The sequence below is a fragment of the Phoca vitulina genome, unplaced genomic scaffold (assembly GCF_004348235.1).
Source record: "Phoca vitulina isolate PV1807 unplaced genomic scaffold, GSC_HSeal_1.0 scaffold22, whole genome shotgun sequence".
Taxonomy (NCBI): domain Eukaryota; kingdom Metazoa; phylum Chordata; class Mammalia; order Carnivora; family Phocidae; genus Phoca; species Phoca vitulina.
The window spans coordinates 16,231,116-16,247,626 of record NW_022589725.1 but is presented as its reverse complement, the minus strand read 5'-3'; the positions used below and the strand labels follow the sequence as shown (position 1 = coordinate 16,247,626).

The 16,511-nt window shown below is 43.0% G+C and overlaps 1 protein-coding gene across 1 annotated transcript in view; it reads left to right on the top strand.

The window, feature by feature from the left end:
• The window catches only part of CUNH20orf194 (chromosome unknown C20orf194 homolog), a 133,200-nt gene that overhangs the window by 102,446 nt on the left and 14,243 nt on the right, over positions 1-16,511 (top strand). The window contains exon 29 of the mRNA XM_032419913.1: positions 8,105-8,142. Coding sequence (XP_032275804.1) covers positions 8,105-8,142 — 38 coding nt within the window. The remainder of the gene's footprint in view (positions 1-8,104; positions 8,143-16,511) is intronic.

The following is a 16,511-nucleotide window of genomic DNA, read 5'->3' as shown; positions in this document are numbered from 1 at the left end:
GTGGCCGGGCTGTATTGGCTAGGCAGCCAGGAGCAATGCTCAGACCTCTTAGGCCTGCCCTGTTAGGGGGGATATCTCAGCCACTTCCTTCACCAGAAAATGGGGTCTGCTTACCATACATCCTCTCACTCACCTTGCTCACTGCCAGTGGGAGTCTCGCAGTAATCTGGTTGGTGGAATTTAGATCACATGCCTGCACCAGACTGCAAGAAAGGCTGGAAAAGTAGTTTTGTGCTATTTAGAAAAGAGATGGACTGGGGCACCTGGGTGGCTTAGTCATTAACCGTCTGCCGTCGGCTCGGGTTATGATCCTGGGGTCCTGGGATCCAGCCCCGCATCGGGCTCCCTACTCAGCGGGAAACCTGCTTCTCCCTCTCCCACTCCCCATGCTTGTGTTCTCTCTCTTGCTCTCTCTCTCTCTGTCAAATAAATAAATAAAATCTTAAAAAAAAACAAACACAGGGGCGCCTGGGTGGCTCAGTCGTTAAGCGTCTGCCTTCAGCTCAGGTCATGATCCCAGGGTCCTGGGATCGAGCCCCACGTCGGGCTCCCTGCTCCGCGGGAAGCCTGCTTCTCCCTCCCCCACTCCCCCTGCTTGTGTTCCCTCTCTCGCTGTGTCTCTCTCTCAAATAAATAAATAAATTAAATTAAATCTTTAAAAAAAACAAACAAACACAAAAGAGATGGACTTCCTAAGTTCAAGCCTAGGAAAGTTGTTTAGAAGTCCTGAGCAGGCTGAAACATGACAGATATGCTCTGCAATGTTCAAAACAACACCGTTAATAATACCGGGGCGCCTGACTGACTCAGTTAATAGAGCATGTGACTCTTGATGTTGGGGTTGCGAGTTCAAGCCCACATTGGGTGTAGAGATTACTTAAAAAATAAAAATCTTTACTTAAAAAAAACCCCACTGTTTAGGGGTGCCTGGGTATCTCATCAGTTAAGTGTGCAACTCTTGATTTCAGCTCAGGTCAGGATCTCATGGTCATGAGATGGAGCCTGTGTCAGCCTCCGCACTCAGCATGGAGTCTGCTTGTCCCTCTCCCTCTGCTCCTCCCCCCACCTCTCTCTCAAATAAATAAATAAATAAAATATTTTTTTTAAAAAAAACACTTTAGGGCGCCTGGGTGGCTCAGTTGGTTGAGCGACTGCCTTCGGCTCAGGTCATGATCCTGGAGTCCCTGGATCGAGTCCCGCATCAGGCTCCCTGCTCGGCAGGGAGCCCGCTTCTCCCTCTGACCCTCCCCCCTCTCATGTTCTCTCTCTCTCTCTCATTCTCTCTGTCTCAAATAAATAAATAAAATCTTTAAAAAAAAATTAAAAAAAATAAAAAGAAAAAAAACACTTTATTGGGGCGCCTGGGTGGCTTAGTCATTAAGCGTCTGCCTTTGGCTCAGGTCATGATCCCAGGGTCCTGGGATTGAGCCCTGCATTGGGCTCCCTGCTCCGCAGGAAGCCTGTGTCTCCCTTACCCACTCCCCCTGCTTGTGTTCCCTCCCTTGCTGTGTCTCTCTCTGTCAAATAAATAAATAAAATCTTAAATAAATAAATAAAACACTTTATTATATCAACTAGAAATAATCCAAATGCTCATTAGTAAGACTTAGACTGGTTAAATTTGGGAATATTCATATAATGGAATACTATGCAGGCATTTAAAAAAATTAAGTAGATTTCTGTGTACTAACACATAACAATGTCCACAATATTTTGTGAGGTGAGAAAAGTAAATTGCCAAAGCAGTATGTATTTTTTAAATGCTTATTTGTATGTGTATAGGAACTAAGAGAATACATACCAAACTATTAATGGTAGTTCCTTCTGGGAAATGGCCATTTCCTTGGAGACAAGTTCTGGTTAATGAGGAAACCATTTGATATTTTGTAATATGCATGTGTACTGCTTTTTAAAAAATATAACAGCTTTATTGAAGTATAATTCCCATACCATAAAATTTACTCTTTTAAAGTATACAATTCTGGGGCGCCTGGGTGGCTCAGTTGTTAAGTGTCTGCCTTTGGCTCAGGTGGTGATCCCAGGGTCCTGGGATCAGGCCCCTCATCGGGCTCCCTGCTTGGCAGGAAGCCTGCTTCTCCCTCTCCCACTCCCCCTGCTTGTGTTCCCTCTCTCGCTGTCTCTCTCTGTCAGATAAATAAAATCTTTTAAAAAAAATAAAATAAAGTATACAATTCAGGGGCTCGGTCGGTTAAGCATCCGACTCTTGATTTCGGCTTGGATCATAATCAGGGTTGTGAGATCAAGCCCCATGATGAGCCCGGCATCTGTCTCCATGCTGAGTGTGAAGCCTGCTTAAGAATCTCTCTCTCTCTCTCCCTCTGTACCTCCCCCATCTCCACTCATGCTCTATCTTAAAAAAAAAAAAAAAGTAAACAATTCAGTCACTCCATATTTCTTCCTCCTCCCAACCCCTGGCAGCTGTTAGTCTACTTTCTGTGGATTTGCTTATTCTGGACATTTCATATAAATGTAATCATGTAACATGCAGCCTTTTGTGTCTGGCTTCTTTTACTTAGCAAAATGTTTTCAAGGTACATCCATGTTTTAGCATGTGTGAGTAACTTCATTCCTTTTAATGGCCACATCTTATTTATTCATTCATCATTTGATGGACATTTTGGGGGCTATTATAAATAAATTATAAATGCTAGAAACGTGTGTATAAGATTTCATGTGGTCATGTTTTCTGTTCTCTTGGGCATATACCTAGGAGTAGAATTGCTGGGTCATATGGTAACCGTACATTTAACTTTGAGTTACTGCAAGCTGTTACCTAAAGCCACTACACCATTTACTTTCCCACCACAGTGTATGAGGATTCCAGTTTCTCCATGTCCTCATCAATACTTGTTATTTTCTGTCTGTATTGTGTAGAGCGGTATCTCCTTGTAGTTTTACTTTGCATTTCCCTAATATTAATGATATTCAGCATCTTTTCATTTGCTTATTGGCCACTTGTATGTTTTTTGTAAAAAAGTCCATTAAACTCTTTGCCCGTTTTTAAATTGGGCTGTCTCTTTTTTTTCTTTTCCTTTTTTTTTTTTTTAAGTAATCTCTGTACCCAACATGGGGCTTGAACTCATGACCCCAAGATTAAGTGTCACATGCTGTACCAACTGAGCCAGCCATGCGCCCCTGAGTTGTCTCTTTGAGTTGCAAGAGTGCTTCTTATATTCTGAACCCAAGTCCTTTATAAGATACTTGATTTGCAAAAATTCTCTCCCATGGGTTATCTTTTTACTTCCTAGATGGTATCCTCTAAATCACAGAAGTTTTCAATTTTAGTGAAGTCCAATTTATTTTTTCTTTCATTGCTTGTGCTTATGGTGTTGTATCTAAGAAAGCATTGCCGAATCCAAAGTCACAAAGATTTATTCCAGTGTTTTCTTCTAAGCATTTTATAGTTTTAGCTCTTATATTTAGACCTATGTTCCATCTTGAGTTAATTTTTACATACAGCATGAAGTAGGGGTCCAACTTCATTATTTCAACATGTTGATATCCAGCTGCCCCAGCACCATTTGTTGAAAAGACTTATTGTTTCCCCATTGAATTGTCCTGGCACTCTTGTCAAAAACCAATTGACTATAAATGTGAAAGCTTATTTTCTGGGCTCTCAGCTGTATTCCACTGATAGACATGTCTTTCCTTATGTCAGTACCACATTGTTTTGATTATTGTAGCTTTGTAGTAAGTTGTGAAATTGAGAAGTGTGAGTCCTTCAACTTTGTTCTTTTTCAAGATTGTTTTGACTATTCTGAGTTCCTTGCATTTCCATGTAAATTTAAGCATCAGCTTGTCAGTTCCTACAAGAAAAGACAACTGAGGGGCGCCTGGGTGGCTCAGTCGTTAAGCGTCTGCCTTCGGCTCAGGTCATGGTCCCAGGGTCCTGGGATTGAGCCCCTCATCGGGCTCCCTGCTCCACGGGAAGCCTGCTTCTCCCTCTCCCATTCCCCCTGCTTGTGTTCCCTTTCTCACTGTGTCTCTCTCTGTCAAATAAATAAAATCTTTAAAAAAAAAAAAAAAGAAAAGAAAAGACAACTGAGATTTTGGTAGGGATTTCAGTGAATTTATAGATCTGTTTGAGAAGTATTGCCATCTTAAAAATATTAAGTCTTACAATCCATGAACCTGGCTCAATCTCTCCATTTATTTAAGTCTTAAATTTCTTTCAGTGATGTTCAGTGTACAAGTCTTATGCTTCCTTTAATTTATTCCTAAGTATTTTGTTCTTTGTGATGTTATTGTAAATGGAATTGTTTTCTAAATACCATTTTTGGATTGTTCATTGGTAGTGTATGGACATGCAATTGATTTTTGTATATTGATCTTACATCCTACAACCTTGGCTGAACACATTTATTAATTCTGTTAGTGTTTTGTGTGTACTCTTTAGGATTTTCTATATACAAAAGCGTGTCATGAGTATGTAGAGAGAGATTTATTTTTTCTTTCCAGTCTGGATGCACTTTGTTTTTCTTGTCTAATTCCCCTGACTAGAACCTCCAGTATAATGAGTAGAAATAGCAAGAGCGGATATCCTCTCTTGTTCCTGATCTGAAAAGGAAAACATCTAGTCTTTAACCATTAAGTATGATGTTAGCTGTGGGTTATATATTGCTTTTATAGTAAAAGATTTTTTGAGACTCAAGTTTTTAAAACTTAATTCAGTGTTTTTGGGGGTTTTTTGTAAAGTGGCTGCCTTAGCAAAAATAAAATTTACATCATTGCTTCCAGATTATGGTTTAAAAAAACAGGTGGGAGCAGAACATAGCAGGGTGTCTTTTTCCGTTCTGTGAGGTGGGGATTAGTGTGGCTTCTTTAAGGGTGGGCTCAGTTTGGATTCAGGATGAGTCTATGTGAGATTTGTCTGGTATCTTTATTCTAGTGGATTTCATTCAGTGAGTATCTGTTGGGTCTGCTGTGTGCCAGGGACCATTCTAATCATTGAGAGGGCAGCAAGGAATAAGTCATCCCAGATCTCTGCTCATGTGGTATATGCAGTTTTGTGGATATGCATGTAGGAATTGTGGGGCCCATGTTTTGGGACAGATTGGATCAGTATTTACTAGAATTTTATATAAATCAGGTAGTTGGTTGGCACACTACAAAATGCAGGATACCATACTTATGTGAGGCTTATAATCACAGTCGTTTCTGTTACTTAGAGGAAAAGCTGGTCAATAACCTGTATATACATTGTATGTACATTTTAATGAACTCGTCTGCTCTGTTTAAGAGTCTTGTGGGGCGCCTGGGTGGCTCAGTCATTAAGCGTCTGCCTTCAGCTCAGGTCATGATCCCAGGGTCCTGGGATCGAGTCCCACATCGGGCTCCCTGCTCTGCGGGAGGCCTGCTTCTCCCTCTCCCACTCCCCCTGCTTGTGTTCCCTCTCTCGCTATCTCTCTGTCAAATAAATAAATAAAATCTTTAAAAAAATAAAAATAAAAAATAAGAGTCCTATGCCAGGCACTCTTCAAAAATACTAGTTTAAAAAAAAATACTACAGTTTAGTAGGGAGGATGCTATGTAGAGAAGGAAAGCAGAGAGCCAACATTTATTTTGTGCTATTTGTTTTGCTGTGATACTTTACCCCTCTTAATCCTCAAAATACCCCCTTAAGGTAGGCATCATTACAGTGTTTTACCATGAGGGAGCTGATGCTCAGAAAAGTTAAATATATTTTCCAAATGGCACACCAGTGACATGTACCCAAATAATCCTGATTGAGGTAAGAGGTGCCATAATAAAAGATTTGATGCAATTTCATAAGAATTATAAAGAAGTAATGATAACCCCTAGTTGGATTAGGAAAGAAAGCCAACATGAATTTGAAGGACAGAGATGCCAAAGATGCCAAGATATGAGAAATTGCATTCCAGTTTTAGAGAGTCATGTATATGTGCAATTCTATGTGTTCTGAATATTTTCTTTGTAGCCGTCAGAGGTTTAAAGCATGAGCATCCAGCCTGTGATTGGATAAGATGCATTGAGGGAGAACTTTGCTTGTCTTGTCTAAGATGTCTGTGGTGTGAATTGCTGTGGGCTGCTGTGAGGAAGCAAGCAGGGTGCTGAGAAGGGCCTTTAAGGGCATGTACTGTAACCACAGGCACTGATGGGGACAGACATTTTCTACAAATGTGTTTGTGATGTGTCAGGCCATTCAGACTGAGTGCAGTGAAGTCAGTGAGTTCTCTTCTTGGGAGATTCCAGTGTTGGATGGATGTCTCTTCCCAGTTCCAGGGCTCTTGATCTTGCTCAGAGCACATGGGGGTTTCTCCTTGGAATTCCTCAGAAACTATGAAGGAGTCAGGCAAGAGAACTGCAGCAACAATCCAAAGTGGTATTCATCCAGCTCACTTATCTACCAAATTTGGTTCCAGATGGTATTTTCAGAAAGCAAATAGAAGGATGAAAACTTGGGGCACCTGGGTGGCTCAGTCGTTACGCAGCTGCCTTTGGCTCAGGTCATGATCCCAGGGTCCTGGGATCGAGCCCCGCATCGGGCTCCCTGCTCAGCGGGAAGCTTGTTTCTCCCTCTCCTACTTCCCTGCTTGTATTCCCTCTCTCGCTGTGTCTCTCTCTGTCAAATAAATAAATAAAATCTTTTTTTTTTTTTTAATTTTTATGTTTCTAGTACTTTTTTTTTTTTTTTTTAAAGATTTTATTTATTTATTTGAGAGAGAGAGAGAATGAGAGAGAGCACATGAGAGGGGGGAGGGTCAGAGGGAGAAGCAGACTCCCTGCCGAGCAGGGAGCCCGATGCGGGACTCGATCCAGGGACTCCAGGACCATGACCTGAGCCGAAGGCAGTCGCTTAACCAACTGAGCCACCCAGGCGCCCAATAAATAAAATCTTTAAAAAAAAAAAAGAAGGATGAAAACTTGCCACCACAAAGGAGATTGCAGGAGAGAAATTCCCCCCTGGTGATTTGAACATCATTACTACCTGCACCTAGACCAGCAACAGTTCAGAAGTGTGGCTTCAGCAAGCATCTCATTTGTAGGGAAAGAAAACATGGGAGCTCTACAGTACTAAACAGACCTGGGTCCCTACGTAAGTCCTCCCACTTCCTAGCTTCGTGTGAGGCCTTGGGCAAAGTGCTTAGACTGCTTAGCTATCGTAAACGCACCCACTCTTCTCAGCTTGTAAGTACTCAAGGCATAGAGTAGATATGAGGACAGAACAAGACCGTACATGAGAACTGCTTGCACAGTACCCAGCCCAGAGGAAGAACTTGATAAAAGGCAGTTATTCTCATTCGTGTTAGCTATCTTCCCTAAGAAGGGTACTATGATGCTTTAGGAGTTTAAAAGCACTTGAGAGTGTGAGTTTTTCTCTGCGTTAGCTAACTAACTCACTCTTTGAATCAGTCACTCTCAACCTGCTTCATCTGTGATCCAGTCAGTTTTGGGCTATTCGTTCACCATTAGAGCTCAGAATGGGGTTGAAGGGGAACCAGGATTCCAGCATGCACATAAAGGGAAGCATGGCAACTTTAGTACTGAAGACCCCTGGAAGAGTTAGGGGAATATAATTCTTCTCATTTTCCTTTGAAATTTCTCCTTTATGATCAGTACACCGTCTTTAAAAAAAAAAAAAAAACCTGCTTTTCTATTTCTTATAATCTAGAGACTAGGCCTCTATCCCCTCTTCAACATTCCATCAAGAGTTGGCCACATAAGGACTGCTTCTGTGGGGTTCTTGGCTTAGAGAGCTTTGGTTCAAAGCTATGAAAACCGATTCTTTTTTTTTTTTTAGTAAAGATTATTTATTCATATGAGAGAGGCAGAGAGAACACAAGCAGGGGGAGAGGCAGGGAGAGAGGGAGAAACAGACTCCCCACTGAGCCAGGAGCCTGACGTGGGGCTCCATCCCAGGACCCTGGGATCGTGACCTGAGCCGAAGGCAGACGCTTAACTATCTGAGCCCCCCAGGCACCCCGAAAACCAATTCTTGCTGCTTAGTACTGCCTGCCACTTGCCCCATTGAATAAGTGAGCTTGGATATTCACATTTTTGTGGGAAATAATAACAATTCTGACATTAATGGTTTTTAAATATTTCTTTTTTCCCCCTCTAGATTTCTCTTTCCTAAATGTCTTGACCAGTGTTCACAAGGTAAGCAATATGTTTTACTTCCTGCTTTTGCATGCCTTTCAAATTCTGTTTAGATGTAACAGACTTTTCTTCATCTCCTTCCTCCCATTCTAAAATCTAAAACAAACAAAATTGGTCCAGGGAAACCTTTGACATCTTTTTCTTTTATCATATTTGATAGGCAGATTTCTTTCTGAGTTTGTCTCTTAAGATGATAAGCTGCCATGACAACAGCTCTCCTGAGCGGGGCTTAAGTCCGCCCTGGCCTTCCAACTAATATCAGTGAACTGAAAAGGTATTAGGTATTCCTAGCCTCTGGATCAACAAGATCTTGATGCACTTCTCCTGTCCCATGAATGCACAGTATGGTCCAGTAGGACCTTCTCCCTTAATCCCCTCCTATATACACTGGCATTTTCCACACCTCCTTGGTAGCATTTAGAAAAATCCATCCATCCTGTAGGTTACATTCAACCTCGCATTGTCCTCCCATCTGGCAACCCTGGAAGCAGCACTTTTTAGTCATATTAACTATGGTGCCTGGAGACCCAGAATAAATTCTGAATTTCCTGCAGTGATGATAAAATGCTCATTGTTGTCAGAAGACCTGGGGTCTGAGCTTCCTGAGCCAGCCCAGCAAGAAGAAATCAGACAGAAGAAAATAACTTGGTGTCCCCAGCACAGTTTTACCCTGCTGATCCCATTGCCAGTCCGCAGGGAGCGGAAACAACTGAGCATACCAGAGCTATTGTCTTGGGAAACAGCTGAGCTGGGTGCTGCGCAGGGCAGGAGCCGGGTCACTGGAGGGAGGAATGTGTGTGTTGGACTGCCGCTCCAGGGAGTCTCAAGTCCAGCTTTTAGAGTCCTTTGTTGCTTTCCAGGCACAGCACCCCAGAAGCAGAGTGGAATAGAGGTGGCTGGGTCCACCCACAGTATCCATTCCATGTAGATGAAGGAGTTTTTATGGAGGTTGGGTCCATAGAATGTTGTGACAGATTAGATGTGGGGCATGAGTTGGAGAAAGAGTTATCTAGTATGAACTGCTCTTAAGTTCCAAGGTTGGGAGGTTGGGAAGGTTGGTGGTACCTGTCCTTGAGATATAAAGCATAGGCAAAAACATAGGTCCAGGAGAAAACCAAGGATCACTCTCTGGTCCTTGGATATATGTTTGCAAGTCATGGTCAAAGCCAAGGGTGTGGGCTATAGGCATCCCCTGTCCACCACATGATTATTGCCACCCTAATGCACCTTGGCTCCTTGGCACTTTCTCCCTCCGTGCCCCTTTTGTTTTTTTTGCACACAGCACAGGTAGTCAGACTGCCCTAGCCGAGAGCCTTGGGGAGGTGCCTGTCTTCATTGTCCATGAACCTGAGTTCTCTTCTTGGGAGGAAAGACCTTTTAGGCCAAGACAGACTGGATTCTCTCTGGCACTTGGTAGACAGATTTCATTAACACTGCTTCCTTACTCAGTGTTCAAAGGCAACTTGTATCAGATTCTGTGCATGTGTAAAGATAGGGATGTGGGCAGATGACCTTGAGGCCATTGATGATGTTTTTCTAAACTCCAAAGGACTTGTAGAGTGACAGTGTCTTAGTAATTATCTTCCCCTTGCATCTGGGCCCAAAAGACCGTATGAACTGGTCTGACCTGGCTCACCATGGGCATGGGCTGTCCAGGGAGGGAGGAAATAAAAGGCAAGTATTTCTTTTATCCTCAGAGATTTGGTGGCTAGCTTACCAGTGGGATCTGCCACCAGTAGACAAACACTTCATGTCCCGAGGGAGCATATCGCCTACCTTTGCTCCTGTTCATGAGTCAGGCTCCCTGATTCATTGCTTTTACAACAAAGGATTGTTTTACAATGAGAAAAGGACTATATTGCAGCCCCAAGATGATGTGTGTTACAGAAATCAAGGATTAGGAAATAATCTCAGAGCTTAAACAGCAAACAAGACTCAGTATAATGCTGATTTGAGAGAAGAGCAAAGACATTTTCTACCATGTCTTGCTTTTGGAAGTATCTAAAGATGGATAAAACAAACTTTGCTTTCTCCTGGGCTTCTGGAAGCCTTTAGCCCAGACTGGGACAGTCAGACCTTAGGGGTGTTTCTCCACTCTGGGGAATGGGCAGGCCAGGCTGTCCACTCACTCACATCCCAGACTGGTAAGACCATAGCCAAATGTGGGTATCCATTCTTTGATATGGAGCAGAAGGAAGCTCCTGGCCCAAGCAAGATGAAATGCCCACAGTGGCCTCTTCACCCTGTGCTCCAGATAACTGCTGTACCTGCCTCACAGATGGCATTTCCTCTTGGCAGGTGGTAGTTTGCATAGCTGGCCTAAGGAATGCTGAGGATAATCCTTTTGCTTGTTTCCCTATAAAGCAAAGCCCCATTTCTGTGTCCAATTCCTGACCTAGAATCCCAACCCCCCAGGGTTTATCTACATGATACTGGTGAGGCAGACAGGACTCTGGGCAAGGTGTCCATCAGAGATCCAGACCCCAGCTTTTTCCAGAATAGGCCAGGCCTATGCTTATGATCCTGGTGCATACAACTTAGTTTGCCACATTTGTACTAGTCTGATTCTCCAGTTTCTTTTGCCCAAGAAGATACCCCACAGAGTCCTAGGACCTTTATAGGTCTTCACTCAGCTTTTGCTGACTCCTCAGTACAAGATCCATCACAGCCATTCTTGTCTCATGGAAATCTCATGGGCCTCTTGCAGGATCCGGCTCCCATGTTTGCCACCTCTGGAATGTGCTGAGCCTTCTAGCACTCTGCTTTGCTTCCCCCACTATGCTACATTCTGGGCCTGGCCTTCTGATCTTGCCTCACTCCATTTCCAGAGGCCCCAGTCAGGCCCTGGTGCAGTCATAGGACATGGATTTCTGGCATTAGGCTCACCAGCCTCATCCTCAGTGCTTCCCCTGAAGCCTCCAGAGTGACCTTTCTAAATGGGACTGAGAGCACAGGCACAACCAGTGTCACCTTCATTAGGAGCCTTCCCTGACACTGTGGCTGAGAATGGTCCATCTTAGTGTTAAAGGTTCTGAACAGAAATTTTTAAATGTTTTAAAATAGAATAAACAAAATGCTGACATATTCTCCATTTGAATTCCTCAGTCTGTGCCGTTACCACAACTAGGTCATACATGGAGACCTTGAGGATAGAGGTTTTGTGTGGGAGAAGCTCTTAAGAAAACGTGGTTCTGTATCTTCTTGTATACTTGCATACGCATAGACTATCTGAGAAAGCATACCCAAGGTCTGGTTGTCAGTGGTTGCCTCTGGGAAAGAGAACTAGGACTCAGGGTGCCAGAGGAGGGAGGAAGAAGCTTGGTTTCAATACCCTTTTGTACCTTATGAATTTTCTACCAAAAATGTGTATATATTGGTAAATCTTAGAAACCTTTCAGATGGCTGGCTGATGAATGGGATTTGCTCAGACTTAGAAGTGGGAAAAATTCTGGCATGTGGGTGCCCACAGCTTAGCTGCTTAGGCAGCTGCACTGGACATCAGGTTGCATGTATCTTTTATGACACTTGATTCATTCATTCACTTATTCAGCAAATCTGTATCTAGAGCCTGCTTCAACCCAGTCCTAGGAGGTTGGGGAAGGCTTCTGGAAGAGGTGCTATTCAAATTGTCTATAGCCTGAAGGAGGAGTTGGGCCAACGAAGCGGAGGGAAAAGATGGTTCCAGGCAGAAGGACCAGCAAGAGCGAAGGCCTGATGGTGACCAGAGGACACCCAGGGCACACACCAGAGCACATCTGATATGATCAGATTTTCTGTTTTTGAAAGATTACTCTGACTACAATAGTTAGAATGAATTATAGTAAGAGAAGCCTGAAAGTGCACAGAATAAGCAGTGACCTAGCAAAGAGACTAGCAGTCTGAACTAGACAAATGGTAGCAGGGATTGATAGTGGATGATGGATCCAGGAGCTGTTTAGCACTCACCAGGCCAGGAGGAGGACTCAGGTGCCTCCACAGCCCACATTTGGGGAACTGGGCAGCCTTTCACCAAGTGACAGGAGGAAGCAGAGCTGCACTCACCACTTGGATGTCAAGGAAGGCTGGTGAGGAAACTCACCCTTGAATCCTGAGAGGTCTCTCAAGCACCGTGCAAAGGCCTAAGGTCAGCTTACTAGCTGAGCACTACCAGATACCTGAGAAGAATCGAACCTACATCTCAGAACCAAGGAACTGATAGATCCCCAAACTGTTCATAAACACTTGGGAAGGAGGTTCTGTGCTCAGCAGGTGAATTGTAAGTCCTGGTGTCTATGGTCCCAGTCATGTGGCATAACCTTCGTATGTATCCTTTCCCCATGGTAACATGTGACCATTGGCATGAAGCTCCTAATGCCTGCTCCCTGGTAACGAATTGAGTGCATCCAGACAATTTGTGAGGTCCGATTCCATCTTTACCATTTTTATTTTATTTTATTTTTTAATATTTTATTTATTTATTTGACAGAGCAAGAGAGGGAACACAAGCAGGGGGAGTCGGAGAGGGAGAAGCAGGCTTCCCACTGAGCAGGGAGCCCGATGCGGGGCTCGATCCCAGGACCCTGGGACCATGACCTGAGCCGAAGGCAGATGCTTAACGACTGAGCCACCCAGGCGCTCCCAGTCTTTAGCATTTTTAGAACACTTTTTTCGTTAGTATGAGTGTCGAGAGGAAGGAAGTATCGTTTACATCTGTCTCAGACTAGAGGCAGGAGCCAAGGATCCTGGAAGTTGCCTTCCATCTAGTGATGGCCACTCATCTGAACCATGGACTCAGCAGCCTCACTAGTGGGAGTCACATGACCTAGCTTCCTGCTGGTGCCATAGCCACCCTTGTCTGTCTGAGAAATGGATCAGTCCAGGCCCCTCAGTGTCCGTGTAGAGGTCTCATTCTTAGGCTGTTGCTCCCCAGACAATGACGGTGGTGGGGATGGTGGTGGCCATTAAGTTGCATTTAATGAGTTCTTACTATCTCTAGGCCCTGTGATAATTATTTACTGATAACCTGCAGGTGTGTGTTACTGTTCCCATCTAACAGAGGAGGAAATTTGGCTTAGAGAGAAAGTTGAGCAATTTGCCCCTGATGTCATTCATCAGTAATTAGTGGAGCCCCACATTCAAACTCATGGTCTGCCTGGCTCTAAAACCCATGCTTTAGGGGCACCTGGGTGGCTCAGTCGGTTAAGCAGCTGCCTTCGGCTCGGGTCATGATCCCAGGGTCCTGGGATCGAGCCCCACGTCAGGCTCCCTGCTCGGTGGGGAGTCTGCTTCTCCCTCTCCCTCTGCCTACCTCTCTGCCTACTTGTGCTATCTCTCTGTCAAATAAATAAATAAATAACCCATGCTTTAGTTTTTACATTATACTATCTTGTTACATATATGAAGAAGATAAATAAGACTGAGTCCTGTATTTTAAATAACACCTGTGTTATTCATAGGAGCTTTTATAGTTTAGAGGAGGGGAGAGAGCAGAGTCGCATGAAGGATTGAGATGGTCAGGTAATAGGGAAGATTTTAACAAAAAAGTAAGCTTTACCAAAATTAAAAAGTTAAAGAGCTTAAGTAAAAAACAAGGTGCAGAACAGTATAATATGCCACTGTTTGTGGGGGAAAAAAGGTATACACACATTTACTTGTGTATACACAGCACATCCTGGAAGAAGATCTGAGAATCTGATAATGGTGATTGCCTCCAGGGAAGGAAACTAGATGGCTGAGGAGGAAGGGAATTTATTTTTCTTGTGAATCCTTCTTTGCATTGTTTGAGTTTTGCCCTCAAAAACTAAATACAGCTGATTTTTTTTTTTTTTAAACTAAACACTCAGCTTAATTAAATAGTATTCGTACAGAGTCCTCTATACTGAATATTCATCATTCAGGATCCCACAGTTACAAGGTTACTTGGGACAGCCGAAGTCTTTGTAATTTAGAGATAATCACTTATGAACTAATCATTTATTAAAGCTAGCCTCTCCTATTAAAAAGATTTTAATCTTAAAAAAAAAAAAAAGATTTTAATCTTAGATATAGAGTTAATGATAACACCCATGAGAATTCTATTACAAAATAGAATATAAATGTTGAAAATCTTGAAAACCTATAAATGAAATTCTATTTAACAAAGAATTAGGAGGCAGCAAGAGATACTCTCTCTACATCTTCCAAAGTGGGAGATCAATAGTTTAGAGCTGTAAAATCAAGTTATAAAGAGTGAGTTATATTCTTAGTATATAGTTAGTTGTAAAGACATACACTGGAGGGACTAAAATTACTAATATAACCAACCAGAATGTGATGGCAAAGTGGGAAGAACACTTCAGAATATTCCAGCTTCCCCATCTGTCACGTAGAAAAGCCAATAGGCATTGTCTAAAAGTGATATTATAAGAAACAGTGATTTAGAGCTATCAAAAAGCTATAAGGGGGGGCGCCTGGGTGGCTCAGTCAGTTAAATGGCTGACTCTTGATTTTAGCTCAGGTCCTGATCTCAGGGTCATGAGATCAAGCCTGGCTTCAGGCTCTGCGCTCAGCCTGGAGTCTGCTTAAGATTCTCCTTCTCTGGGTGGCTCAGTCGGTTAAGCAGCCAACTCTAGGTTTCAGCTCAGGTCAGGATCTCAGGGTCCTGGGATTGAGCCACCCGTTGGGCTCTGCACTCAGCAAGGAGTCTGCCTCAGGATTCTCTCTCCCCCTGCTCCTCCCCCCACTCTCTTTCTCTTTTGTGTGTGTGCGTGCTTTCTCTCTAAAATGAATAAATAAATTTTTTTTAAAAAAGATTCTCTTTCCCTCTCCCTCTGCCCCTCCTCCCTGCGCTCACTCACTCACACTCTCTCTCTCTAAGATAAATAAATCTTTTTTAAAAAATTAGAAAAAGAACAAATTTTTTTAATCTTTTTTTTTAAGACTTTATTTATTTGACAGAGAGAGAAAGAGGGAGAGAGAGCACAAGCAGGAGGAGCGGGAGAGGGAGAAGCAGGCTCCCTGCCAAGCAGGGCTCGATCCCAGGACCCTGGGATCATGACCCGAGCCGAAGGCAGATGCTTAACCAATTGAGCCACCCAGGCACCCCAAGAACAAGAAATTTTTTTAAAAATAGTTTATATTTTAAAAGATTGAGGGGCGCCTGGGTGGCTCAGTCGTTGGGCGTCTGCCTTTGGCTTGGGTCGTGGTCCCGGGGTCCTGGGATCGAGCCGCGCGTCGGGCTCCCTGCTCAGCCAGGAGCCTGCTTCTCCCTCTCCCACTCTCCTTGCTTGTGTTCCCTCTCTCGCTGTGTCTCTCTCTGTCAAATGACTAAATAAAATCTTTAAAATAATAAAAAAAATAAAAGATTGAATCTATAAAAGAGATCTAGCTGCTAGTATGTTAAAGCAACATTATGGGGTTACAATCAGCAAAATCCAGACAGCAGAAATTTACAGGATACAGCTGTTCAACAAATAAATTACAAAGAAATGAGACACCACAGATTGAAAGAGAATTATGAGATGTATCAATGAAATATAGTGTGTGGACTTTGGTTCCTGGTTCAAAAAAATCAGCTCTAAGAAAACATGAGACAGAGAACGTAGACTATATTTTGTATATTGAAGAATTTATTGTTAATTATTAATTTTTAAAATATACTGAAATATTTTTGGATGAAAGAATAGGATGTCTGGGATTGACCTCAAAATCATCCCGGGGAAAGGGGCAAGGGCCGGCATGTGATATGGAAGAAATGCAGTTAGCCAAGTGTTGTTAATTCTTGAAGGGTGATGGGCACATGGGAGTTCATTGTACTACTTTTAAAATTTTTGTATATGTTTTACATTTTCACAGTATTAATAAGTGAATAAAAATGGTTGAATAACAAAAATGCAAGTGATCTTATAGTGGAAATGGTGTATATACTCTGATCATAACTATGTCAAAACAGGAATGAGTATGGAATTATAATTATGTTGGCATGGTAGGATATGATAACTTCCCTGATTTCCAAATTCTCTGTAGCATAGATTTTCCTTCTATGTATCTATGAAAGCTTGGGAGGGATTTTTACCCACTCCACAACCCCTCATTGCCGGCACCACTCTTCCTTACTGTATGACTGTGTGAATATCTGTGTTAGCACTTACCTTAGAATTGTAGGTCCGTGTGAGCAACTCCTTGCCTGTGCACTCTTTGAGAATCTAATGGTGAGTGTCTGACGTATGGTTCGTGCTTGGTAAATGTCTGTGGTCTAAACTGGTGACGGTGTCTGGCACAGGTTCCGGAAGAGGTTAAGGACAAGGGATGTGGAAAGGGCCCTTTGATGAAGAAGCTCCAGGAGAGCTTCCAGCTGGAGAGCAGAATTGAGAAAGTAGAGGAGCGTAAGAAGTGAGGCAGCTACAGGCTTG